This window comes from Dermacentor albipictus, chromosome 5, assembly GCF_038994185.2.
Source record: "Dermacentor albipictus isolate Rhodes 1998 colony chromosome 5, USDA_Dalb.pri_finalv2, whole genome shotgun sequence".
Lineage (NCBI taxonomy): Eukaryota > Metazoa > Arthropoda > Arachnida > Ixodida > Ixodidae > Dermacentor > Dermacentor albipictus.
The window spans coordinates 91,905,379-91,932,132 of NC_091825.1; the positions used below are offsets into that span (position 1 = coordinate 91,905,379).

General features: G+C 44.4%; 1 protein-coding gene and 1 long non-coding RNA gene across 4 annotated transcripts in view; one reads left to right on the forward strand and one right to left on the reverse strand.

Annotated features, from left to right (window-relative positions):
* Positions 1-357: 357 nt before the first annotated feature.
* On the reverse strand, positions 358-15,762 carry LOC139059943 (uncharacterized). Of its 3 annotated transcripts, none has more exons than XR_011514526.1 (5): positions 15,682-15,762; positions 13,650-13,733; positions 11,429-11,450; positions 1,067-4,673; positions 358-976 (listed from the first exon to the last, which is right to left on the reverse strand). XR_011514526.1 is itself a non-coding variant. In XM_070538578.1 (5 exons), exons 1-5 carry the CDS (start codon positions 15,689-15,691, stop codon positions 663-665), a joined length of 516 nt encoding a protein of 171 aa, XP_070394679.1. In that variant the 5' UTR covers positions 15,692-15,762; the 3' UTR covers positions 358-662. The 3 variants fall into 3 exon arrangements, 1 of the variants encoding a protein (XP_070394679.1); XM_070538578.1 differs by having other exon boundaries at positions 4,588-4,673; XR_011514527.1 differs by having other exon boundaries at positions 358-4,673; positions 13,650-13,765; positions 15,682-15,710.
* Positions 13,037-26,754, forward strand: part of LOC139059944 (uncharacterized) — an 82,685-nt gene continuing 68,967 nt past the window's right edge. Inside the window, exon 1 of the long non-coding RNA XR_011514528.1 lies at positions 13,037-13,263. This is a non-coding gene — a long non-coding RNA (uncharacterized lncRNA). The remainder of the gene's footprint in view (positions 13,264-26,754) is intronic.

Genomic DNA, 26,754 nt, shown 5'->3' on the forward strand with positions numbered 1-26,754 from the left:
AAAAAAAAGAAACCAAATCAATGAAATAGAAAAAATCCAGAGGAGGGCAGCAAGACTTATCCTTTCGAAATACAGGACAACAGATACAGTGCTGGCTATATTAACAACACTAAACTTACCGAAACTATCGTAATGGAGAATGGTTGCAAAGTTAGCTTCTCCCCTTTATGTAATCAAATACTTCAATTTAAATACCAAACACTCATCACGTACAGTCAACCTCATCCCGATCAAATTACACTTCCAACTGCGAGAAAAGACATACATGAATATTCCTTTTTATTTCACTCCAGAAGCATAAAACTCGTTACCACGTGAAATTGTAATAGATTCTGCGAGTGAATTTGAAAAGTCTGTATTGAATTACCTTGCGTCGCGCTGCGACATTTCAACCCGATCCCCATTGTTTGTAATTTATTCTCGTTCCTCACACTTGTATTAGAAACATTGTTCCATGCCTAGCACATGTTTTGAGTGCAAAGTCCTTTTTCTCTCTTTTTGCAATACTGGAACTGTATTATTAATGTGCACGATGTTTGATGTACTGGTACGCACTGGGCGATGTGTCCTTTGTGCTTCGATGCGCCTCGTGTTTGTGGCGTGCAACGATGTAAACAGGTATTAGGGCATCCGCCCTGTGACGGCCCCATCGGAAAACAGCATCAATAAATAAATAAAATAAAGATGCCGCTACAGCAGCTTTGCTGCTGCCGTCCGCGGCCCACCCGGTAATTAGTAGATGACGCGACAATGATGAGGGTGAAAACTTTTTCGTGCAAGCAATCGTACAAGCGCGCTCCCAAGATGCGCTTGCTGCGCTTCGCCGGTCCCCCGAAGAACCACGATGCCGTTGTTTTACTCCGCCATGTACGACAGGGCCACAGCACACAGAAGTCGCCCGCCAGTATTTTTTTTTTTCGCTTGTAAAGTCGGCACAGCCGCGAACAGCCACCGACGCCCCAGTAGTTTTCTCGACCTGCGGGATTAGTGAAAACGAAGATAATCGCGCCAGATGAGTCCCCAACACGTCAAAACAGCAGCCCAACTGAGCAATGCGTGTACTTACGTCTACCGCATGCTGACAGAAAAAGACAGAACCGCTCCCGCCATCGTACGGCGGGCAGCGACAAAAATAGCGTGATGTCAGGTTCTATCGCCTGTTTGCTATTGAGTTTAAACAAATTATGCCGTGCTTAAGGGAACATTTCTTGTCGCGGTCAGTTCAGATAAACGACGTCCTGGTTAACGCTACGCTTCCTATACTACTGTCTAAATAATCTATTCCGTGCCTAACTCAACGCGTTTTCTATCGCGGTTAGTTCAGATAAGTGGCGTTCTGGTTAATGCTACGTCACTAAGTTTTACGACTCGCCATTTTGCTCCAATACAGCAAAGGCGCGACAACTACACTCCCCAGGCGCAACCAGATTCGAGCGTCGTTTCTGTACTGGAAATTGGTTCCCTTCGTGTTAAGCTAAATCTTGCGCAAAAAGAGTGGTTCTTGGGCAATATATACTATTAACGCACATTCCTAGCGTGATAACCGGATAAAATGGCCGGACGCCTATTCCAAGAATAAATAAATTGATGTTTCTTTTTTTTAAGGCTCAAATGGCAGCTCTAATGCCTTGATTAAGCAGTGCTCTTCCCGGAATACAAGAGAATAAAATAGCCAAACAATGAAAAGAATAAAATAACCAGACGCTATTGCCAGAATAAATAAGTCAATTTTTTTCCCAATTCTCAAATGGCAGCTCTAATTAATATCCTTATTAAGCAGTGCTCTTCCCGTCACTTTTTCTTGCATGGCACGTGTACGCCTATGTCACTCTAGTCTACACGGCTAAATATGTGGGAGTTCACTGCTTATTGAATTACAGGTGGATTCAGATGATCTCGCGGGCTACCAACATTTCGATAGCTTCCATTTAGAAAACGGAGTCTTGAATGACAGAGAAAAAAAGAACGAATTTCTCCTTTTTTTGGGCGACTAGGGTGGATGCCATTTTTTCTTGCTTAATTCTTGCTGCAGTGGTTAAATGCATTGAATTGAGGAGCTTTTTAGTTGTTGTTGTTTTTGCAACATGTGTTCGGTCACACTTGATGAGCGATGGTCATAATATTCGTGCAAAATTGATGCAGGACGCGTAGGTATAGTGGCAGAACGGTAAAGAGCGAATTAAGAAAAACGAAAAGCGCGCACACACACACGCACACACATAATAAAACAAGACGGTTTGTATCGGTTCTCAAGAAAGTGCAATAAATTAAACATTCTCGTCTACTTTAGAGAGCCGTCACGAACCCAAGGGAACAGATAGAAATAACATTGCGAATTTGCACGCATAAGGAAGTAATGTTATCTAATTTATTTATTTTTTAGTTTTACAGCGATACCTGCCCCTTAACGAATTGTGGTCCCGAGTAGAATCAAGACCCCGGGCTGCAGCTTTCCTTCGTCCGAGAGTAAACTACGGGCGGCATTGTCTCTTGCACTGCCATGCTCTTGGTCTAACGGCTACTTGAGAAGAAAAAAAATATACGCAACACTCAGAGATGGAATATTTTGACGTATACGAATGACGAGATTGATGATGACGGTCATTATGATGCACATCTCAAAAGGGATAGGTGATAAAAGGGTATTTATATGGACTACGCGTATTCTATTAAAATTGGTGACAAGTGAAAATTTCTCCACTGTTAATTTTGTTTTTATTGTGCGGGAACTAAGTCGATAGATAAATGCTGCTTTGTTCAGGGGAAATTGCATTGTTGGAAGTGGTGTTTGTATTCGTTCCTTTATTTTAGTTTATTTCATCGTGTTTGCGTTAACACAGCTCTGAATGTACCACACTTGTCATGCAAACATACGTCCGTTTCAGAACAGGGTTTCTAAAGCCGAACTTGCTAACCTTCTCTATGACATTTCTAAACGCGTACGCAAACTAAAATTTTGAATCCTCCCCACTTTTTTGCAAGGTGAACGGACTCTTCAGGTGTGAAATGTACAAACATGACAGTCAATTACACTAAGCAGCAAAGCTTTGTTGGGAAACTCTTGCTGACTTCAATAATCTATATACAGATTAGTAAAATCTGCAAACTTTTTCTCCAAATAATTTGTTGTTTATTCGTTGATACGACCTTCAAATGCACCACGAATATATGAAGACAATGGATGTACAAAATGAATAAACGCGCTTTTTACCATTCCTCTGAGCGTAGATTCATCGATGTAAACGGCGTGGGACAAAGCCTGCTGCCTGTCCCTTTCATTTCCACGAAAGGCGAGAGCCGATGCGGATGGATTAAAAGCAAGTCATGCCGACTCTGCAAGTCAATAGACTGCTCACCAACTGACTCCTTGCAGCCCCGAGACTCGCCTCACACAAGGTATAGTTCCGGCACCCAATACAAGATGATGAAATTTCTCGCGAACAGCTTTCCTCGCACAAGTTTCCCAGACCAACACGACGGACATTCCCGCTTGCCGCAGTGCCAAAGTTATGAGACACGTTATGAGTTATGAGGTATGAGGAGCGAGGAACAAGGATGCGGCAGGAATCGTGGCACGTTAGTTTCGCGCTGACGCATTATTTCCTCTACTACTCCGAGGTTCGTCGTGTTGGTCGTCTGAAACGAGATGTGTAAAGAAGCGCACTTGCAGAGTCTTTCGTATCCTCCGTTGATCCGCGTTCCGTCACGTGACAATCCTGTCGGCAGTCTCAAGCTGTCGTACGGCCATTGAAGCATATCACTTCGGTACAGCTCAAGAAGGTGCCTCCGTGGTTATGTATACATCCATTGGTAATTATTTCGCTCAGTCGCATCAATGTCGGCACCCTCTGTCATTTCTCCTAAAATTCTTGTGACGTACGGCCATTGAAGCATATCACTTCGGTACAGCTCAAGAAGGTGCCTCCGCGGTTATGTATACATCCATTGGTAATTATTTCGCTCAGTCGCATCAATGTCGGCACCCTCTGTCATTTCTCCTAAAATTCTCGTGAAGTCATGGCCCTAACACATGTTAAATAGTAGCAGAAATCATGCTGAGAACAGCAAAAAAAAATTGAGGTAAGCATCTTGTAAACTGCGTCAGAATGTTTGTGCGTAGACGTCGTTTGAAGTGCTGAAACGAGGCGTCTAAAAGGTACCAGTATAATGAAACGCGACAAAAATTTCGCGCCCAAATGGTGGCTCGGGACACCCGAAAACCTATTCGTGAACTTCGCGACGCGTGAAAACTCTGTCGTGGTAGAAACCTATACGCGTGCCATGTTGAAGGAGAAGGCACGTGTGAGTTGCGCAAACATGTAGCAATAGATGTTGTGCATGACTTAATTTAACGCAGCGTTGTAGCACAAAAAGCAAGCGCGACAGAGCTCTTGGCGACCGTTATTGTTGCACGTTCATCACTGCTGTCTAATTCCGGCAGTCCCGTTGTGGTTTTCCTCGTGTATTTTTCTCACTCACTAGCCTCTGGTTGTAAGGCAAGTGAATAGAGTCGAACTAAGCCTACTGACTTTAAAAAGCCAGGCGGGTTCGTTTCCGAACGTGCCATGATCACCGGCTGACGCTTACTGTTTAGGACGAAGGCGGCTATCACGATGCCAAGGACCACGGCCGCGGCGAGAATACTCAGCGCCGCGAGTCCTGAAACTGATGACCTGCGTTGTTGAGAGTCAGTTAATTGAGTAATTCAATAAGCGAGCAAGTGATGGATTGATTGACGTTCCTACATTGAAATCATCGACGTTATACCGAATCTTTCAGCGACCAGCCATCAAGTGTCTTCACAACATATCACTCTGGTCTAAAAAATGGCTCATGAAACTTAACGCTAGCAAGTGTAAATCAATGCGCATATCACGTAAAACCAGCGATAGCAATCAGTGTCGATATGTACTGAATGACACTTCATTAGCATCCGTTAACGCTCACAAATATCTTGGCCTTCACATAACTGATGATCTTTCATGGAATTTGCATACTAATTATATTACTGCTAATGCTAATCGTATGCTAGAATATCTTCGTCGTAACTTTTCTAACGTTCCTACTTCGGTAAAATTGACGCTCTACAAAACCCTAGTTCGCTCAAAACTTGAATACGCATCTGCCATTTGGGATAACAATCAAGCATCACTAACCGTAACACTTGAAGCAATTCAAAATCGAGCAGCTCGCTTTATTTTATCTAACTATTCCCGCCATTCCAGTGTTACATGTATGAAAATAACCCTGAATCTGCCAGATCTTTCTTTACGCCGCAAATGTGCTCGTCTTTGCCTATTTCACAAGGTTTATCACTCAAACCAGGTGCTCAAGAATCAACTTATCACCCCACCTTCCTACACTTCGTCCCGTTCAGACCACAGATATAAAGTTGCCGTCCCATCCTCCCGAACGAACAAGTATCATGATTCTTTTTTACCCCGCACAAGTGTCGACTGGAACCACCTTCCTGCTTCCATCGTTCAGATCACAAATGCAACTTCATTCAAAACAGCAGTCTACCACGCTATCGCTTAACGTTGCCTGCATACCATTGTCTGCATATTACATTGCTTTGTATGTACCACTCCTTTCTGTAGTGCGTTAGGGCCTTGAAAGTATGTATAATAAATAAATAGATAAATAAAAGTGTTAAGAACAGGCTGTACGAGACAAAATAGGTTTTACTGGCCAAGTAAACAGCAGCGTCAGGCATGAGTTTACTTTTGTCACTACTGCTTTCAGGTGAGCAAATATAGTTAACAGAGAATTAATTGATTGGCACTTAGTATTACTTTAGGTATCTTATTCATTAAACATATTGCTCTAATCCAATGCAGCACAGAGAATGGAACCCTCACCCGCGTATTCTATAGCTTTCCTCCGCTCAACACTCCACTTCGATTCAACCGGCCGGCAGTGCCACCTGCAAGGCCGGCAATGTGGCCGGCAGTGCCACCTCTTGAGAGAATTAGGCATTGCGATTCATTGGAACTCCACAGTAACACTTTAGAAGAGCAACGACTTCTTCTGTCAAAGGGCGGCGTTAGGGTAAACTCGGTGTGTTCCAACTCGGACATTTAAAAAAAAACGACAAGAAAGAAATTAGGAGGGAAATTCTGTACGATATCGCAAAGAGGATTGCCTTGCTATGTGAGGCCTCAGCTGGCTGTCTGAGAACAAAAACACGCCGGGGCTAACATTAGCCACAGGATAGGGCACGTGTGTGCTGGAAAAAAAAAAGGAGAGAAAAACGGAAATCGCTCGCCATATCGTAATGGGATGGCAACGAGGTCCCTAAAGAGTGTCCATCCTCCAGAAGCATTGGGATTCAAAGAAGTTGGAAAGAATAACCGGTGAATAGTCGAGATAAGTAAGATATGATTATAGTATTGATGGAAAAAAGCGGGAAGAGAATTATAGAACCAGTCATTGTAAACGTGGGTAATAGTAAAATAAGAGATAAATTTTGAACGTGAAAGTTAAGATCGAGATCACATAGTCAAAACGTTAGATAGCAATAGACATCGTAAAACCTGGTTAAATCAAACACGCTTGGTGAATATTTGTCGCACCCAGGTTCAAAGGGAATGCCGGTACACATAGTCAACTTATCACCATGTGTTGTCAGCGTAACGCTTCAAGCAAGGGGCAATCGATCATCGTCGTCATTATGGAGTGGAGGAAGAGCTTCCAGTCGAGGGTCGTTTGAAAATGTGGGGGTCAGCCTCACCTCAGTTTCTAATTATCTACCTCAGAACTTTTTTTCCTCGATCTTTGTTGTTCTCCTCCATGTTTCACTCCTGCAGTTCAGTACTGGTAGAATGCATAGATTGTATGGTTTTCTTTACAAATACATTTTTCTTGACTATCATTTTTTTTAATACATTATATGTTTTGCAGAAATTACTCACTGTACAATATGGCGCAACGCTGCAGGGAACATCCGTAGATTTCGTTGATGACTTTGGAAACTGATATCTCGATACTGGAGCTATTGCCAAAGTTGCTATTCGGGGTACGTGTTGAGCACTGACCAGCTTCAATTCTACAACTGCGATATCTGCGTATATGCGTTTAACTTGCTATGTAGATAGTTAATTAGTGAAATATTGAAATTGTAGAGTGTATTCAAGATTTCGTCACCGAATTTCCGGCGCCTATGGCTGTTATGAATTCGTACCAGCGATAAACTATAATAATGCGAGTTAGTCTTCGCTTAAACACCAGGAGTTGATGTTAACGTCCTTAAGCCTTACCTAGTCGTCAAGGAATGTCTTAATTTTCATCAATTTTGATCGCCACATGCCAGAATCAGTATTTAGTAGGAATTGTTCTCTTCCAATGTCATCTCTTGATCATCAGCCACATATCTGACTCCTCCCTTTGATACCTGAGGCATAGCTTCGTGCCAGTCAATGACGAAGACAATAAGAAAAAGAAAACTTTAGGAAATCGGGTTCCAGATTCCCAAGTCATGTAATGAATATTTCAGTTTCCATTCTTTAAGCCCTGCATAAAAGATCCGTGTGCTTTTGCCGCGCCATGAGCTATAAGCCACGCGGCGCGATGAATGATCAGAAGATGTCGGTATCGAGGGAAAAAGGATCGCTACAAAATGCACAGTCGGAGCATTCCTAACGTGCGCCTAAACTTCCATCCACAGACACAAACGCTTTCTCTTGAAAGTTACGTCACACTACCAGATGGCTCTCTTTTATTCGAACACATTTCTTTGAAATAAACTGCCATATCTATAGCGCCTTGCAGCTTTTACAGATAGCCTACTTTACTAAGTGGACATTAGCAGTAAGAAAATTTTCGCTGAATATTTCCTTGATGACCTAAAATGCGCTATCTAGTTGTTGTTTTTTTTTAATTACGAACTTTAGGGCACATGCAGCAATCGCGAAAGTGAAGCAGTGATGTCGTGTCTGCTTAAAAGAAAATCTGAGACTAGCTCCCCTCTTTAGATATGCGACCGTAAAGCTTCGTACAGAATAATTAACTTTCCAGTTAGTTTCCTAAAAACGTGCTCCTAAGTGTTCGGAATGATCTTGACTGGATCGCGGAAGCATACAGATCTCTCGATAGTGATGCTAGCTTTAGGATTTCTGCTAAACTGACATGATTTCACTACTACTCGGCTATAATTTCGCAAGCACAATACGTACCCTCAAGTTAATAATTGAATAGGTAATTAGCATAGCACGATTTAGGTAATTAGCAAAGCTATAGTCGAAATTTCGCCTACTGCTAATGTCCGCGTAGCCACGTGGCAATTCTAGAAAAGGGGCTGGAGGCTAGCTACGACAGTTTCTGTTAAGGAAAACTGTTCTGCATAAACACTAATTCCGAACTTTTACGTGCCACACCTACGATAAGATTACGAGGAACGCCATAGTGGGGTGCATGGAATCAATTCTGACCACCTGAGGTTCTTTACCATGCGCCCAATGCAAGATACAAGGGTCTTTCTTTCATTTCGGCCCCATCTAAATGCGGCCGCCGTGGCCGGGATTCGAACCCCCGCCTTCGGTCTTTGCGGCGCGTGTTCCGCATAAAAAGAAACGCATTTTATATAAAGGCATAGAGCACGGATAAATATATTTGTTTTTCTTTTCCACATTCTAAACTGTTTCTTTTTAATTACTGTTATGGTACGTTTCAAAAACAGCCTAATGGCAGAACTCGAAGGCTGAGTGGGAATAACTTGAAGTTATAGCGTATCTGGAATGAGAAGTAAGTTTCAAGAAACTGCATACAGAAAGAGAAAGTAGTTGCGGAGCTTAGCCAAATTTGTGTTCTCACCGTTTCCATGCTGGCTAAAGAACCAGGGCGCGCGGACATTCGTTATGCTGAAGGAGCGTAAAAAAAATGAACAAGGGTTGTGAGAATATCCGAAGTTTCTCATACGAATCGAATAATATTTGCTATTCGATTCCGAAATTCTCGAAGTTGTCGAATATTTGTTTTTAGTTTGAATACGAGGGATGGCCACGTTTATTTTCTGCAGTGTGCGTGGAGACACATGCGAGCGGGTGGCTGTTCCCAATCATCCTGCGCGCTGCAGGAAAGCCGCCGTACCCGCTGCAGTAGTTCATTTGCATATGGCGCTGAGCTGCTCCACTCGAGGTCAAAGGTTCGATTTCATCCGCGGCGGCCGCACTTTGGTGGAGACGAAGTGAAAAAAAAACTGTGTACTTGCAATTACGGGTACGCTAAAAACCTCAGGTGATCATTGCCTCATAATTTCATTGTCGTTTTTGGCACGTAAACTCAGAAGTTCGTCGTTATTTTTTAATTTCTCTATTATTTAAAGGGGGGGGGGGAGGCCTGTGAGGAGGAGAGAGAGTTAGTCACGCTGACTGCAGAGAGGCATCAGTAACAGAGCGAATTTATGGAGTAACTAATGTATGTTCAATATTTCTTAGTCACTAAATAATGATGTGTCGCGTTTGCATATCCTACGAGCTTTTCTCCTTATGGACAAAGCAGGTATTTGGAAAAATCTCGTCATATTTCTGTCTCGCTAAAGTAACGGGCGGCGTTGTAGTATGAAAACCTAACTTTTTACAATATCTGGTCATGGGCCGTTCATTTGTTCCGTTACCGTCGTTGTCATGGCGTGACAGTTACATTCACCTCTAGGCTATTTCTCTCAAGCATCTTAATTAAACCGGAGGTCCAGTTTATGAACGGCATACATGTATCAAATAAAGTAAACAAATCTTCTTTTATATTTACGTTATCTTTTGTTTTCTTTTAGTTGCTTATCTACGAAGTGGGCTCCACACGTTTTAATTTTCACAAGGTTTACACGTCAGAAGCTATTCCGTATTTTCTTTCATATTCTAAAATTTTTTTCTCTAGAATTCTCATTTGGTTCGATTCTGAAATTTCGGTATTCGAACACCTCTAAAAAAGAACGTATATTGCGCCTACTAGTGCCTCCGCCTGCACCTAGAAGGTACAACAAGCTGGTACACGCGGACCGTAGCTCCAGTTTTCTCTAGTATTTCTGGTTCAAAGCCGTGTTGCCTAATTCACGGCTTATCAGTATTTGATCGCCACGCCCTGGCATAGTACTGCAGGCCTCTCATTCGGTGTCGATGTCTGCACAGTAAGAGAGCGAGAGGTTTCGAGGGGGCCACGAATACGTCGATTCAGCCAGCGGGAAAATTATTAATTTGTCATCACCCTCAAAGCATCGCAAACGCATTGACCGAATCAGTGTTCTCTTAGGGCCTTAGACAAGGACAACCGAATGGACCCGCAAAGCGGCGAGCTAGCAACTAAACTTCATTTTCCAGAGCGCAGGTATAAATTCGCTTCGCACCAGGAAAAGAGGAAGTTACAACGGATGTGAGGCACAAAACATTCAATGTGCAGAAGACAGCACCCCGCATTTGTCACTCATTTTGGCGCTGGGAAAACGCTCTCCTTTTTCTGACAAGGAGAGCGAAGCCACACTTGTTGCCTACGGTTTCGAAATTTCTTGAGCTTCGATATTTTCTTCTATAGGATCATTTCTTTTGCTTTCGCGATTACACGCGCTTGATCGAAAAAGAGGCCGGCAACTACAATCGCGACGATGCTTCCAAGGTGCCCAAGGTGCCATTTCTACATTATACCTAAGTTGTCGAAGGTGTTCGTTAAGGCACCGCCCAGTTTAACTCGCATGCTTACACTGTCACACGATAAGGCAAAATAGGTGCCAAGCATGGTGGGCGATGGGTTAGTGTTCTGCAGATTGCATTTTTTTCTTTTCTTGCTACACTTACGTTTGCCGTTTCCTGTTTTTCACGCGCAAATTGTATATATGCCTGTGCTCGAGAAAATCTAGTTTAATTGTAAGTTCACTGCTGTGTGCGTTAGATTCTGTTGTCCGTGTATAATGCGCTGGGAAATGATCGATTACGCAGTATCAACTAGTCCAAAAGCTTAACGTTCGTGCATTGACAGAGTAATGACGAAGCATCAGTGAATGGGGCGTCACTTATCAATTCACGTCGCGGGATCTGCTGAAATCAGTCACCACGAAGTCGGTGCGTAGAATAAAAGGCGTGTTTAATAGACTTCTCTTCTGAACCTCGCTTCGTGACTATAGTTAGTTTCATTTTAATTTGTTCACTCTGACGATTATCTTATATTTCCTAGGTAAGTCAATTGGAGTAGCCTACCGAATCGCTACATGTGACCTAACATACAACTCAAATTTCTTTTTTTTACCAAGGGCGTGGTGTTCAAGGTGACAGTCTCTCTCTCTCTCTCTCTTTCAGGCAGTACTGTGCTAACGTGCGCGAAACACTTGAGCGCGAAACACTTCATCCGGGACGCGTGCCTTTTACTCGTGAATTAATCTTGCTCGATAGTCTATATATAGACTACTCAGATAAAAACGTGACACCCAATTTTTTTTTCTTACTCGGCAACCTTGTCTCCTTGTCCTGTGGGAAACAGAGCAGAATGAATGGTGAGTACAACATCGCTGCCAGCAACAGTAAAAAAAAAAAATGAAGAAACCGAGACTCTCCCCTACCACTTTCTCTTATAAACAAACGGTTCGACTGGCGATTAGTAGCGTACGTTTTTTTATATGTATTTCGCTGCAAGAGAGAGCACCGTGGATTACATATCAGACACATGTAGACGATATTCGCCTTACGATTTGTGTAGAACAACATACGCGAAGTTGTATGATGTGCTCAGTGTGAGCTAAAACGCGCGGCCGCTTTGCCACGTGCTATCGCATTGTAGCTCGTACATGAGCACCATAGTAGTGTTCAGGCCAGCCTGACAAGAAAGCTGCAAGAGTACAGCTTGACGAGGGCAGATGGTCACTGCCAGGAAGCAGTAGCAGTGAGCAAGACTTAGACCAATGAGTGCCCTCAAGTGCTGGCTGGAGCTTAGTATGCGAAAAACGATAGACATTCCTGGCAAGTTTCTGCGCACAAACACGTCCGCACACTCGTACAGTGTTCAGCGATTCAAACTCGATACACAGAGCGCCTCGCTGCCGGTGCTTTTTGCGCCACCGATCTGATGATATGCGCCCAGTGAGTTTGCGCAAACGCTTTATTTAATTGACAGTGCTGTACAGGTAGCACAGATAATGGCATGTCGATAAAATATAAGAGCAGCCGTTATCGTGAAACAGCGTGGACATCCTCGAACGAAAGAGCCCGGACTCGTATGCATGCGTTCACCACGAAGCCTGCACCATATACACTGCGCCTATACGAGCACTTTTGAGGAAGTATCCATGTAGCTCATATTAGTCAAAGAAGTCGAGCAAACGGACCTCCTCAATCGACATCGAAGGAGCCGAGCATGTAGACGATATTCTAGAGCCGTGATTATCAGAAAAAAAATGAGCTGTGCAAGGCATAGAAAGCACATAGGAGATAGATGTTGGCTCCTTTAGAACTTCTAAAGGAAGGGAAATGTTTTTAATTCAGGCATTTTTTTTATCTGTCAGACGAGCCATTCACAATTAGTTCAATTCGTGGCTGTCTGGATTTGTTGACTCAACATTATTGCAAGAAATAGCTAGAGACACACAGATGGATCGAAAAAGAGACGAAGGACGATCGGGTAAACAGTATACAGGGGTCGGTGAGATCGAACCTTCGTTCGCAGCTGGCGCTCGTCTGTTGTCTTTTTTGCTGTGCGCCGCTGTGCCTCTGTGCTTGGCTTTGTCATGGCGTCGAACTTGTATTTTTTTTTTTTGCCTGGAAGCTTGATTGGCCAATCACAACTAGCACTAATGATTGAGATGATGCGTCAACCGCCTGAATTCCTGCGCGGCGCAGTAAGTGTGTGTAACCACACTTCAGCGGATGCTTAGATCGTGTCAGTAATGAATCGCGCCAGAAGACACTTTGCGGCAATATACCTGCGATAACTTCCAGCCAATCGCGTCACGCGTCACAGACGTCATAGAAAAATTCCTATGCTCCGTGCGCAAAAACATAGCAATAAAGGTGCATGAATGAATGCGTGATTGAATGCATGTATGAATGAATGCCGCAGCCCTCGCGAGGCTCGCGCTTTGAACATATAAACCAGAAATTGCGGCGCTGACAGGCAGCAGCCATGTCTTGCCCGGGACTCCAGGAACTGGCTTAAGCCGTGAGCCTTTTCTGATAAAATGCTTGCCGCCAGCACTCGCTCGTCATGGCTTTGCCATCAGTTGCCGCGTTATTACACTCACAGTCACTGCGGGGGCCGCGACGACAGATGGTCAAGGCGCTTTCTTCCGTAAGTACTCTTTGTCGTTGGGCGGTTGCCTTCGCTAATAAGATGTCCATCGTAAGGATTGGCTAGAATTTTCTCTTAGGAACAATTCCAGCGTAAGCGATTTGCTGGGAACGTGGACCCTGGTCTAGAGGCAGCCAGCCTGGCCAGCCTTCTTACATCACGTTCTGTCGCGTAACGCAAGCGAATGCACATAGGATTCTCTACGCGTCGGTTTCACGAGTATCATTTAGGCGCGATTACAAAACAAAACAAAAGACTGCCAGAAATTTTATGATTGGGTCGGCTGACGCGAGGTGGGCAACTGCAGTTTGCTGTGAAAAGCGTTCGTCTTGCAGCGCGCATCATGTAACGGTTGGACGATTCAGAGGCGCGGAGCGTGAGTTCACCTTCTGCATTGTCTGGCATGGGTATTGCCTCCGCAGTGGATACGTCACCCGGGGCCGCACCCGGGGCCGCAACTGGAGGCGCGGCTGAAACGAGAAAGAACAACCGCTTGCTGGCGCTGTCGACGGGCCAGCAACGTCATTCGCCTGCTAGGAGCTCACCATACACCACCACATATTGCAACATGAAAACTTAAACCGCTAATGAGCTCGGTTCCGGTCCCAGTTTTCACAATTCGATAAGTTTGTTTTATTATTTTGCGTTTGGTTGTTCCTCTGCGCAGCGAAAATCACCAGGTGGCGCTTCACTACCATGTACATATATTAGGCAGTATAGTAGCAAGAGCTTGGTGGCGCAACCCACCTCCCCGTTCCAAAGGGGACGCTCATAACATCCATCCATCCATCCGAAAATCACCAGGTGGTGCTTCACTACCATGTACATAATATTAGGCAGTATAGTAGCAAGAGCTTGGTGGCGCAACCCACCTCCCCGTTCCAAAGGGGACGCTCATAACAACCATCCATCCATCCATATCTCAACTCGCGTGCGCCGCCTGCTGCTTTTCGACTATACATATAAATGTTGTCGTTGCATTTTCAGGGTTGCGCTGCCGGAGAAACATATCGAGCAAGCCACTTCCTTACGCGAAGCCTAACACAGTCGCAACATTGCGTTTCCGCTGCGCTTTCGTATGCTGATCGGATAGTCGCAGGACGTGGTCCTGTAACAACTGAGCATCCCGTTGTTCGCGCGTGTGTGCGACGACGCGTTATGATTTTTTTTTCCTACTAAAGCATGGCAGCTCATTGAGCGATATTCCGGGTCGCTAATTACCAGGGCCGACGTCGCCTTTTTCGTTAGAGCGTTCAGCGTCACTGTCACAGGTATACCGGCGCACTCCGCGGCTACCGCGGCACCTTTCCAAGCGTCCCACTATACCTCGTATCCGGGTAGTGCCAGTTTGTCTGGATAACCCAATCGTGCCCATAAAGCCCCACTTCTTCCGAATCAGGCCGTCTGTTCACTCTAGACCTGTAGCGATCGTACATCACTTCCCCGGTCATGGCATGGCATGGCAAGAACTTTACTTTAGTCCAGAGAAACTAGGGTCCGAGGGCACAAGCCCCCAGGCTAAGTCGGTGGCTCCGCCCACGTAGGCTCTGGTAGGCCAAAAGCTTTCCCGATGTCGTGCGCCTCTCCGGACGGCCAGGAGTTGATAAGTGAATTGCCAAATTTCTCACATAACTTTTGGTGCGCGTCAAGGAAACGGGCACTCGTGTAGCCAATCTCGGCCGTTGTGCCCCTACGTCTCCCGCGCGTGCCTGCGCGTGTGCGTGAGAACGTGTGTGTGAGTGCGGGTGATTTATTTACACGTGCAAATATAAAGGATCGATACTAACGAAACTCAAGCGTGATCTCTGTTTGAGGATCGTACTTGGCCACCTAAACGGTCTCTCAAACAAGACACCTCGTGAAACTTTCAAGCGTCATGCCCTCCATGTACCGTATTGCGCGTCAATCACTTTCGTGTGATATCACTTTGGGATGTCCGCTTATCAGACAGCGGGCAGCGAACCCGTAGCCCCAGTGACGCGTCGCGCGCCTAACGCTACATCACGCGAAATCGAAAGTATCAGCGAAAGTGACCGATCGAGAATACCGCCCGTTGGATGCGTCACTCATAACAATACAAAGACGCTATTACCACTCAGACGACGTTTACTACAGGCAATGCACTTTAGTCAGCGGTGGACGGATTACCGTTCCCCGCGATTGTGGGAAATTATGAATTTAAAGTCAAATCAAATCGAAACAAATATTTATTCTACATTGCGCGTACAATGTCAGGAGCAGGGACAAAAGGGCGAACAGAAATGGCTCCGCTGGGCCTTTGCCATCTACAACAGATACGCATACTTCAATAAAAAACCACGCATTCTGCGTGCTACTCCGTGTGAGACAGGGCTGTTAAAAGCATTTGATGGTGCCCGCGATAATACATGCAAGAATCCAAATGCAGTTGCACCGTACCTGCTTCCATGGCGGATATTTGTTCTTCTTCTCTTTCTTTCTCTGAACAGATCGCATTTTACGCTTCTTTTTTCTCCTTCGTTTCCCCGTATCCGCCTGATCATCCTCAGACCGCGAAGTCGATGCTTGTATAAACTTCGCATTTTCTGAAAACATCGCTAGTACTGCACTAAACGGTTGCTCAAACTTTAGAGGGTATGTTCAAAAAAGTAAACTTAAACTACCAAAATTTAAAGTTGGAAAGAATGCGCGCTCGGCAATTTTCGGGGATAAAGTACAACCGCATCGTGCGCAATACCCACGCGCCTTTCTTGCTCCGAGAAAGTGAGGGTCTGCTTCCTTATGGTACAGCGGCAAACAATCAGCGAGGCAGCATTAAGTGAGCTCAATGCGCATCACTCGAGGAGGTGCCCCTCCTGCCGCAAGGCGCGACTGTAGACTTGCCTTGGGCTGGTGTGGTGTTACAGACATTTGTCAGCTTCCGCCGGAGTGCCACATTCGCCATCTCGTCAGCTCTGATTGGTTAAGCAGGGCTGCTGCGCATACGGCCATCTCTGATTCCGCCGTTGCGGAATTTGACAATAGGACAAAATTCGACGGCGTCCATAAAAAAAAACACTTCAGGGTAGCAAATGGTAGAACACATCAAATCAAATCACGTCATTATTTTCTTTAATATGTCGGCTCGTGTCCCTTCCCAAATAGCACCTGCATGCGCATGCCATGAGGCTGTACGTCTGGAACGCACCGATAAGGCCTCACTCGTAGAACCTTTAAGGGGCCCTGAACCACCCTTCGGGCTTGGTGAAATAACATAGCGCGCGTGCAGCATACGCTGCTGTGAACATCTCAACGAAGTTTTGTTGTCGTACGCGGTGAGTGACACTCGCAAGCGGATCGCGAAGTCACCTTTCTCTCAAACGCTCTCTTTTCAATAAACTCTCTTCTAAGCACACTATTTCGTCATCGGACGGACTATTTCGTCATTCCCTTAGACGGCTGCCATTGGCCGACCGCCGACGTCAAGCTACGGGCGGCTACGTGGCGTAGGTACCACGGCCGCCGCGGGGTGCCGCCACGAGTCCACTGGCTAAGCGCACTGCGGCTCGCTGAGGACAACCGCGTTTGGCTTATGTGCTGCGCGTCGTAAGCACCAGAGGCCGAAGTCGTGGCGTCCACGTTAACGCCCAAAATGAAATTTCAACTGCGCACCACGGTGATATTTAGAAGGCGGAGCGTTGTGGCACGCCCTACTGCGCCATAGCCTTTGCAGTGCAAGGCAGTGAAGAAGGAACGAGAGCGCAGGGGAGCCCGTGTTTGATTGCCAATAACTCCGCTTCTGCCGAACGCATTGAATTACTTTTTGCGGCAAAGTATTTCTGAAATAGCCTATATTTTCACTTCAAATGCATTTCTCCAACTTCGATAAAAAGTGGTTCAAGACCCCTTTAAAGCAAGTGAAATTAACATAGGAGCAAATCCGTGCTATTAACCGCGCAGCGTTTCTCGAGCACTATGAAGCAACAGCATCAATGTGTCAAGCACGCGGCAGAAAATAAAGTAGCTGTTACCACTACTATTTGTTAACAAGGCCGCAACTGAGAGCAGTTGGTGCGACATCATTCGGGTTTATTGCGCTCGCTTCTACATAAAGCACAAAAAACGACAAAGTGTCTAGTTATTCCTGATTGTTGTTATTGTCTTTTGTTTGGAAACCAGCACAATGGACTGAAGGATTGTCTTCTCACCTGAAGAAAATGAAAATGTAGGCTTACTTAGGGCAGACTATATCGCAAGGGCCCGAGCACCACCCACGAAAGAAAAAGAAAGGGAGGAAATACAGGTGGCACATAATGTCACACTGCGCTATCACTGGGATGGGCCCACGAAATCAGCGAGATGGGCTGCACTACCACCGGGATCGTCCTGCCAAAACAACGTCATTCCCCGCCCGCTCGCCCGCCTGCAAGAAAAAGTGGCAGCCACTCGGGTAAGAACTAAAACGCACTAAGCACACATCACGCATTACAACGCGCGTCCCGCTTCGAGGACCGCTTTAAGAGGACGAAGCGTATAGTCTTCGTGCTATACCACCAACTTTTCGAAAACGCCTTTTTCCAAAACGTGGAAGCTGAAGCTCAGTAAAAAACGAAAGGTCTGTATTCATTCCACCACGAAATGTCATGAAACCCACTCGTCAAACGCTACCGAAGTTCTTTTCTGTGTATTTCGCCTAAGCGCATGGCCTTCCAGAATTCGAAATAATGCGCTATATGGGTCCTCCATTCGCTATAGCAAAGAAGCTCACAAAACAAACACCATGCAGTGTTCGTGTTGCTGGGACTAAGTGTTTTCGCAGCCTGCTCAGCACTGAGCCGCGGCTTTGGGCCAATGAGTTTTCTCAACTACACCATACTGTCTCATTTGCGCCGCCATTTTTTCACCTTTGTTCTGCGAATTGTGCGTATGCACCATCAGTGTTCAACACCCCCCCGACAGCAACATCATTACATTGGCACGTGGCAGACTCAGACGTAGGCATAGGCACGTGGCAGACCACTTATTGATCTGAAATGTGGATTAATGAAGGTCGCTTTTCGTTTCTGTGGAGCTGTGATGAGCACGATTTCCGATTCCTTTTTGGGCGTCCGCCGACTTCATATAGACCATCATTACGGCAGCGTTGTTTGGCTAACATTCTTTGGTTAATATTATTTGAGCGGCCTACCTCTGTTTGATTTTCCTAGGCGTGAGAGGAACGGTTGCGAGAAGGTATACTAGTGTCAGACATAAGGACAAAACGCTACAGTCAAAAGAAGAAGAATAGTTAGCGTAATAAGGTATAGTATTTGTCGTTATCTTTAATTAATTTTAAATGTATATATAACTTTCATAATACCTTGCAGGAATCTTTAAGCCGAAGTTAGTGAACGGTGATGATAAGCGCTTAAGCAGCAGGGCGCAGTGCTGTAATTATTCTATTTCGAGCGTTAATTAATCAGAAAGGCTGATTCGAAAGAGGGCGTTGCAGCTTGAATGAAATGTTAGTTACGGAAACGAGGCATTTTCTCCATTGTCGAAATTACAGATCACGGACAATGAATATACTGTTTTGTACGCAACCTTGACTATGTAAAGTATAGCGCCGTCTCTTCCTTTTATCATTCCATCTCAACTAACGGCTTTAGCATCAAAGTTATAATTTCTATCTTAATCAGTCAAGAATAATCTACCTATTTTTATTGCATTAGCCTATCTGTACGTCTATACGTGGATTTAGCCGGTACTGAGACGGAGCATTGCTTATTACCTTGCACCATTTAGCTCACAGATGTATCTTGACTACTGGGACGGCTATACCACGTGCTGCACGGAGGCTGCTGTTGTGATATTTTGTTCCTCGCGGTAGAATACCTCGCGCCTTCGGCGCGGCTGTATACCAGATCATATCACACGTAGACTGCTACATTTTCCAATTGATTGCGCTGCTCACCCAGTCTCTTCGCAAAGACACACTTCACGTTGACATAGAAGAGCCCACCTGAATTGTTGTCGGATAATAAATCTCTGATTAAATTTCAGAAATTAACATTTCTGTGGTTGATTCGGCATCGTCGCCGGACTAAATTGTTCGTTTTCTTTCGCTTATTTCATTATCTTCAAACCAATCTTTTTTCTGGGGCAGGGGGGCGGGGGTTAAAATGGAGAGAACACGCTTCTTTGAGCTCGACTATCCCAAAGTCTAACACACTGCTCTGGAAAAATAAAGAAAGAGAAAGCAAGATAAAAAATAACGAAGACTATACAGACACGAGCCATGGCCACGCAATGTATAGTGTCGGAACGGGTATCGGGCCCAAAATCATGGTCAATAGTTATTTGGGACAGTCACTGCATTGCTTTCGATGAAGCCGACACAGCTCTTATGAAGTAAAGTGATAGATTGCATGTAAACTTAATAAGCGAGAAGTGTAACACTGAGCCGGTATTCAAGCATTGAAACTTGAGCATAAACTTGATAAACCGAATGCGTAACGCCAAACTGAAGCTTAAGCAACACGAAAATGGCACTCAGAAGCAGTGCATCAGATCGCTTTCAAATAAAATGTCGCAAAGGGCACTTTATGAACAACTGACTCATGGCAAGTTTTCAAGCACGTCACCCCCTGTGCTCCTCCAGTGGTCGCTATGAGCCAAAATTTAGATGGAAGACAACTGAGGACATTTGCGGAAGTGGGGTTTTTTTCATAAGCGCAACTGGCGGGCTTACCTGGTTATCATGGTCCGAGCACAATGCTCGCTGATAAAGATTGTGTCCCTCAAGAAGCTTCAAACAACCACGCTGGCGAACCTACTATCAGCCATGTAACGGGTTATTTAATGTGATTAGCCTTCTTCGGGAACTTTATCCGTTTAGCGGTACGTTTGTAGCTAACCTCCTTCACGCCACTACTCAATGAAAAGAGAATCCCTTGAAATTTCTTCAGTGTTGGGCGTACTTCAACCCGAGCCACACCAGTTCTTCAAGCACAATGACCCAACGCCTTAGCGAAGCCTCAGCGTTCGCACAAACCGGCCCCACGCATCTCGGAGGCCACGTGCGGACTTTGCGGCTTAGCCGCTAGATGGTGCAGCATGTCCAGAACGAAGTGCGCGAGAGGTGCCCGTTTGCAGTACACACCTCACACATGACGCGTTTTCGCAATGGCAATACGGTGGGTCGATATATTGCTAGCCGCATCAGCGTCGACATTCATCGGGAGATGGGCTCCGCCGGAATTTTTACAGTGAAGCTGTAAACGGCTAGCCGATTCGTGCGTTCGTTGCCTGTAAGCCGAAAACTGCTCCGGTGCAACCCGATGCGCATGCGCGAAAAAGAAAAGAGAGAGAGAGGGAGAGAGGTGCGCAATTGGCTGCGCCAGTACTGACTTCATTGCTTTCCTTTGCATCCCAGCGCCTGCAGCCGTTTCTCTCCGGCTCTGAAATGTGCAGGCGACGCGTCATACGTGCTGCTGAGCAACAGGCAGCTTTCCATCAGCAACGCCCCTAGCAAAACCGGGAACTATCTCGTCTACGCCGTGCCGATGCTGCAGCCCAGGCAAAAGAACAGGCTCGTGCAGCCGAACGCAAGCAGCCAACTGCGTACCGAGGATCCGGCAGCTTACCAAGCCGTTGTTTAATTAACCGTTGGGATTACCCAACTGAATAACACCGGGGCCGCACGTTTCAGCTTCGCTGATTAACCATCTGTACGGAGTGCTTGGGCGCTGATATTTTATTAAAATGAGCTCGCTGTCGGGGTTCTCTCGGAAACTGCAATCTGAAAACGCAGTTCTTGTTTCAATATGACACAAAATTGGGCCAGGCAACCACTTCACTGAAACTTCACTTCACATGTGCGTTTCCATTCTTTTTTTTTCTTTTTGTGGTTTCGTTAGAACAGCAGCAATGGTATGACTGTGTAGCAGTGAAGACTTTTATGTTTTTTTTTGTTAAAACTGCCGCAGTTCAGTCATTCTCTGTGGGCATCCGACTATTGGCCAATCTTTCAACATGAGGCAGAATTTAGATGGAAGACTACTAAACACATTTCCGAAAGTGCTATTTTTTTACATAAGCAGAGCTACTCGCACTGAGAAGGAATCGAAACAGAACCAAACGGAGGAATTCGTGTTGAATTCGGCGTTCGAACATTTATATTGTAGGAAGTCTGTGTTTGCTTACATTATATAGTTGAACATTTTCGCTTCATTTATTTGTTTTATTTGTTTCAAATACCGCTAAACCCAACGCTAGGGGCCATAGCAGAGTGGTACAGATCATGTATCAGGACACAAGAACAGAATATATGAAAACAAAACAATATCAATACAAACAACGGTGTTTCTACGAGAATTGTAGCTATATCTATACAAACAATGATGTTTGTACAAAATTTGTAGCTGCTGTTACTGGGTCTAAATTTTGCGGCGCGTTATTGCTAAAAGAGCTGGCCAACAGTCACTATTGTAGTGGCATCCTCTTGTCTTGTCTCCGAATACTGGCTCATACAAAGACTAAATTTGCATGGCAGAGCGTAGGTTAAATAAATATGATTTAGAAATTAGAAAAATACCGTTGAGAATTTCGAGATAAGATAATTCAACATATAGAATAAAAATAGTAGGAATAATTAATAGTTTTAGAAATTTGGTAAGGTACTCTTATTGTGTCTCTACTAAAATTGTAAACTGTGAGGAGAGCATTTCTGTCGCTGGATCCCAGTGAAGTCGCCCTAAAAGAAAGGATTATTGGCGAGGTTAGCGATAGCTCAAGTTGTCGAAATTAAATTTCTAAGAGTTGTCTTTGCCTTAAAAGTTGGCGTCACGAGAGAAACGAATGCTCAATAGATTCAGGTGCATTGCAAAAATATACAGACGGGACACAGCGACACCACGTCTGTGTAAGTAAAAATTTAGAGGCAGTATACGGCATCTTAGTTTTGTAAAGAAAACTTCAAATTGCCTTGAAGGACACCAATTATTATTCCACTGGAAACAAAGGTGGTGGAATTTAGAAGACAACGTTAGAATGGATTTTGCGGAATTTTGTGATGTAGAGAAATTGCTGTACCTAGCCGCGGTTACAGAAGCTGATGTAGGCAAAACAGATATGATCGGGCCATTGAGGAATACCCGTGCAAGTGAATCAGCCATTTCTTTCAAGTGCAACCAACGATGTCCCGGCACCAATGGTCAGTATAGTTGCTGTAAGTGCGAAGGAACCATTGAACAATATGGTCGTAGAATTCCTTGAATTTGAAGATGCAGTGAGTGCTATGCATTCGGACACCGAGTCGGTCACAATAACAGCTAATGAGCCATTTTGGGGAAGCTTTCGTAATGCTAATAAAATCGCTAATAATTCTGCCTGAAATATGGGTGTGAAGTTGGGAAGACGAAGAGAGTAAGAGCGTTGAAGGTATTCAGACAAGATCCCCACTCTTGCCTTCTGATCGATTGCATACAAAAGCGGCAGAAGCTATTATGCTGTCTGTAGCTATCTGGCATAGCTTGTCTTGTAATATATTAATTAAATGTCTGATAGGCAGTTTGTAAATATGTCCTCAAACTCAATTTTGAGGTCTGGTGAAGCACCATTCGAATAGAAAACTTGACGTATGCACACATTCAATTGTTCTAACTGTGCACGCACAAATATTATCTGAGGGCTGTGTAATCTCGACCACTATACGTCAAAAAACTCGGACAGTTCAGCGATAAACGTGCAATATATATATATATATATATATATATATATATATATATATATATATATATATATATATATATGTATATATATATATATATATATATATATATATATATATATATATATATATATATATATATATATATATATATATATATTGCACGTCTCTTTGAAAAATGGTAATCTTTTTGAAAATGTCTGATCCATAAACATGCGATATCTGCAATCCAGGGCGGGTATATGAGCTTCCTCTTATAGATGAGTGATGGAAACGAATCTAGGTATACCTAGATTCGTTTGAGCCTCGGGCTATAGCCCGGGGCTCAAGCGTAGGGCTCCTCTCTCTAAAGGTATAACAGGTTTAATTTTATAAGCGAAACCACAAGAAAGTACTACGCAGCCGAATTCTAATATGAACTGAACGTACATCTTATATATCATCGCTGATGTATCCTTGCCTAGTCCAGAGGGACGGTAATTTGGCCGGCAGAGCATACCTGCTGCATGTTCTGCCTTCGTTGTAATATGTTCAATGTGACTGCGCCAGGTGAGCTTTTCATCTATATAACACCAAGGTACTTGACTAACTTAAACTGTGGAATGATTCACTGGCGATACTGGAGAGATGTATGCACCTGTGCAATTGACGCGGCCCTCCTTTTTCTAACATTTATGACATGCATAACTCACTTAGCATGTCACAAGCCTTCCTAAGTAAGTCTGCAACGACTGGTGCCATGAGTGTATATTAGTTGCGAAGGTAAAAAATCTACATAGTCCGCATAAACATAAACGTGTATACTTCCCGATACAAAGGAATTGCGCTTAGCGAAATGGTAAATAATATAGGGGTAAGACTAGCACCCTGTGGTACACCTCTTATCTGCTTGTTATTAGACGTCGAAAGACGGCGTTGATAACAATACAACTATTTATCTCTCATAAATTTCTATATCCAAGTGGTTGAAAGTTCGGGAAATTCGTGCACTGAAGTTTAGTGAATAGAATAAGACATTCTATTCAGCGTCGTATGCTTTTGCTACATGTTACGTCCCCAAAGCTGCGTACTCTCGTTTGCGGCGAACAAGTTTAATGCGGCTCTCTATATCCGCATGGACGCACCATATGAAATGGCCGGGACGAAATACAATCTAAGGAGAACTGGGAAGTGTAGCATCCCGCATAATATTCGTTATGCGGCCATGAACAACTCTGTGTATAACTTTTACGGCAATAGAAGTAAGAGAAATTGGTCTTATGTTTTTTAAGTCAAAAGCAAGGTCTTTTTTCTGAAACAGGGGAAATACCTTAAGCTTCCCTCTACTCTCTTGAAACCTAGACATTTTTTAGAAAATATTTACTATATTTATTAGGGCCTGAGGCACATAATCCAACAAGCCTTTTAGTACTCCTTTTGTAACTATATCTGAACATGGGGCTGACGCCAGTAATCAGATAATAATGTCCGCAAGCTATGTCGATACTACTTCTCCAAAGACGTCTCCCGAGGGAGGTTTCGATAGTCCTATCGGCAATATCTGCGTGAAGCGTGGCGATGGACCTTCATCAATTTTCGGAAGGTACTCAGATATTTTTTTTTTTTAACGCGACAGCATTAAAGGCCCTCTGTCGCAGAAAATGCGGCGTCGGCGTATGTCCGATATCCAGCGTCGATGTCGCGTCCGATGTCCAGCCATAGAGAAAGAAATCCTGATCAGGAAAGCATAGGAACGGCCGATCAGCGGAGCCGGCGCGGCGTGTACCAACTGGTGTTCAAAACGCGCGCGCCCAAAACCGAAACCGGAAGGAGTCGACAACGACCGCTTGGTGCGCTACAGTCAATTCGGCCGCTGGGCTCTATGGGAGTGTCCGCTCTTGTTGAAATTTCTTTCTCTGTGGTCCAGCGTCGGACGACGCTTTGGCAAAAAGAATATCGAACCAAATTCATAACCACGCATACCCAACCACTATTTAACCATCAAAGTCACTCAAAGTTTGTCTTTCATTCTTTACAATTTTATTCCTTGGAATTTGAGAGCGGCAGCCCACAAACAAATTTAACGAAAAAGAAAGCACCGACAGCGCATATCTTTTATGTTAGCGCTTCTAACACTGAAATAATAAAAGTGCGAAACAATAACAGGAGATCGATCCACGCAAGAAGCCGCGTTTCTACTAAAAGCTTGCCTTTGTGCATAGCGTTCACCGCCAGCATTTTCCGGTAAACGGTTACATAAGCTGCAGTTGCCGATAAGCGTGAGAAGCAGTCAGAGGTTCTTTGAATGCTATCGCGTTTCATTCTTAAAGACGAAGCTTAAACATCCTCCAAATTTTTGTTGACAAAACAACGGAGTCGATATTCACTGGCGCGGGTATGCCCTCACGGGATCGAAGAAATTGAAAGAGTGTTTTTCTATTGCTAGACTTCGCAAGATATGTGTAGCGCTTTTATTTGAGGGTCTCGAGTCTTTAGAGCCTTTTCATTTCTCTTGCCGACTGAAATGGGTTCTTGAGGTAAATATTTACTTAAGAGGAAACTTTAGCTCGGGGGCTCCTATTGAAATACACAGCAATGACCAAATCGCGTTTTTCAGCAACTGCTGCACTGATTCGGATGAGGTAGTTAAACTCGATCTGGTAACATTGCAAAATATATTTTATTATTTAGATCAAATTAAAGAAGTCTTGTAAACTGCAAAACTTCATATAACTCAAGTATCACGTTGGTAACTCTGGCTCAGCAATAAAAAGCAATATCAGTTTCCTGTAAACTGCACCAAATAGTAGATCTGAAGCGGTCAAAATTTATCCGTAATGTATGCACGATGCGTTGTTGGGCAAGTTGGTTCATTGTAATTGGGAACAGTGGTTGCGCTTACTAGCCTGTCCTGTCTTCTTTCATGTGATTGTCTAGTAAGCGCAACCACTGTTCCCAATTACAATGTATGCACTGTTCTGAAGCATACCTCCAATTTATTAGCAAAGCTTCTGTAATATCCTCGTAAACATCGTAACAATTTTACTTAATATGTAAATTCATATATCATTTTTGTCTCCTTGAGGTGTTGTAATAAATGTTCCGTGCAGAACTGCGATGTTTGTTCTAGGCGCAGTGCTACGTATTTGTAAGTTCTGCGCTTTTTTTCTCAACTGAATGTTTTCGACAATATTGGAAACAATTAGAGGTTCTAAATCAAGATTATGCGCTCTAAGGTCTTACAATATAACTTTCTCTCTCAAAGTCATTACAGTTCTTTAAGATCGACCCAGCGGTTGTCTCGAAAAAGAATTCTACGTAGAACGTTTATTTGAACAACAATATTGGAGTTGGCCCATAGCTAAAGCTTCCTCTTGAAACTACCCGCCTTTCTAGAATGGTACTAAGCGTGCTGCCTAATGTTATTCTTGCATTACGTGCGAGCGTTCGGATGCTGAATGAAATACATGTTCTTTTTTTATGCAGAAAAATATTTATGTCATAATCCACCTCGCATTGCGTGTTAAGCGTTAAGGTGATTAGCATTCAAGCACTGCAGCGACACCCCGCGTTCCCACGGCCGAAACGCGTCATACATGAGGCGCGTAATGAAGCCCGACTCCTCTCTCGCGATTCTCTTTGGACACGCTGCGCCATCGAACGGCGCCGCCGTTAAGTTCAGGCGTGGAATCCGAGATGTGTGGCACACCGGGGCATCCCCCGAACGCCGACATTGATTTTCTCGCTGACCGCCCGTATTCGTAGCGCAGCTTCACGAAGAGTCGGTATCATGTGCTCGAGGAACCCGTGTGACATGGATTCGATTCTACCCAGCAACAAAGACA

Excerpts from the sequence above, each read along its gene's own strand:
- LOC139059943 (XM_070538578.1), bottom strand. Across the intron at positions 11,451-13,649 it reads CATGCCAGACAATGCAGAAG|GACAAGGAGACAAGGTTGCC; the intron begins GTGAACTCACGC and ends TGTTTCCCACAG. Across the intron at positions 977-4,587 it reads AGCCGCCTTCGTCCTAAACA|GTCGAGAAAACTACTGGGGC; the intron begins GTAAGCGTCAGC and ends CTAATCCCGCAG.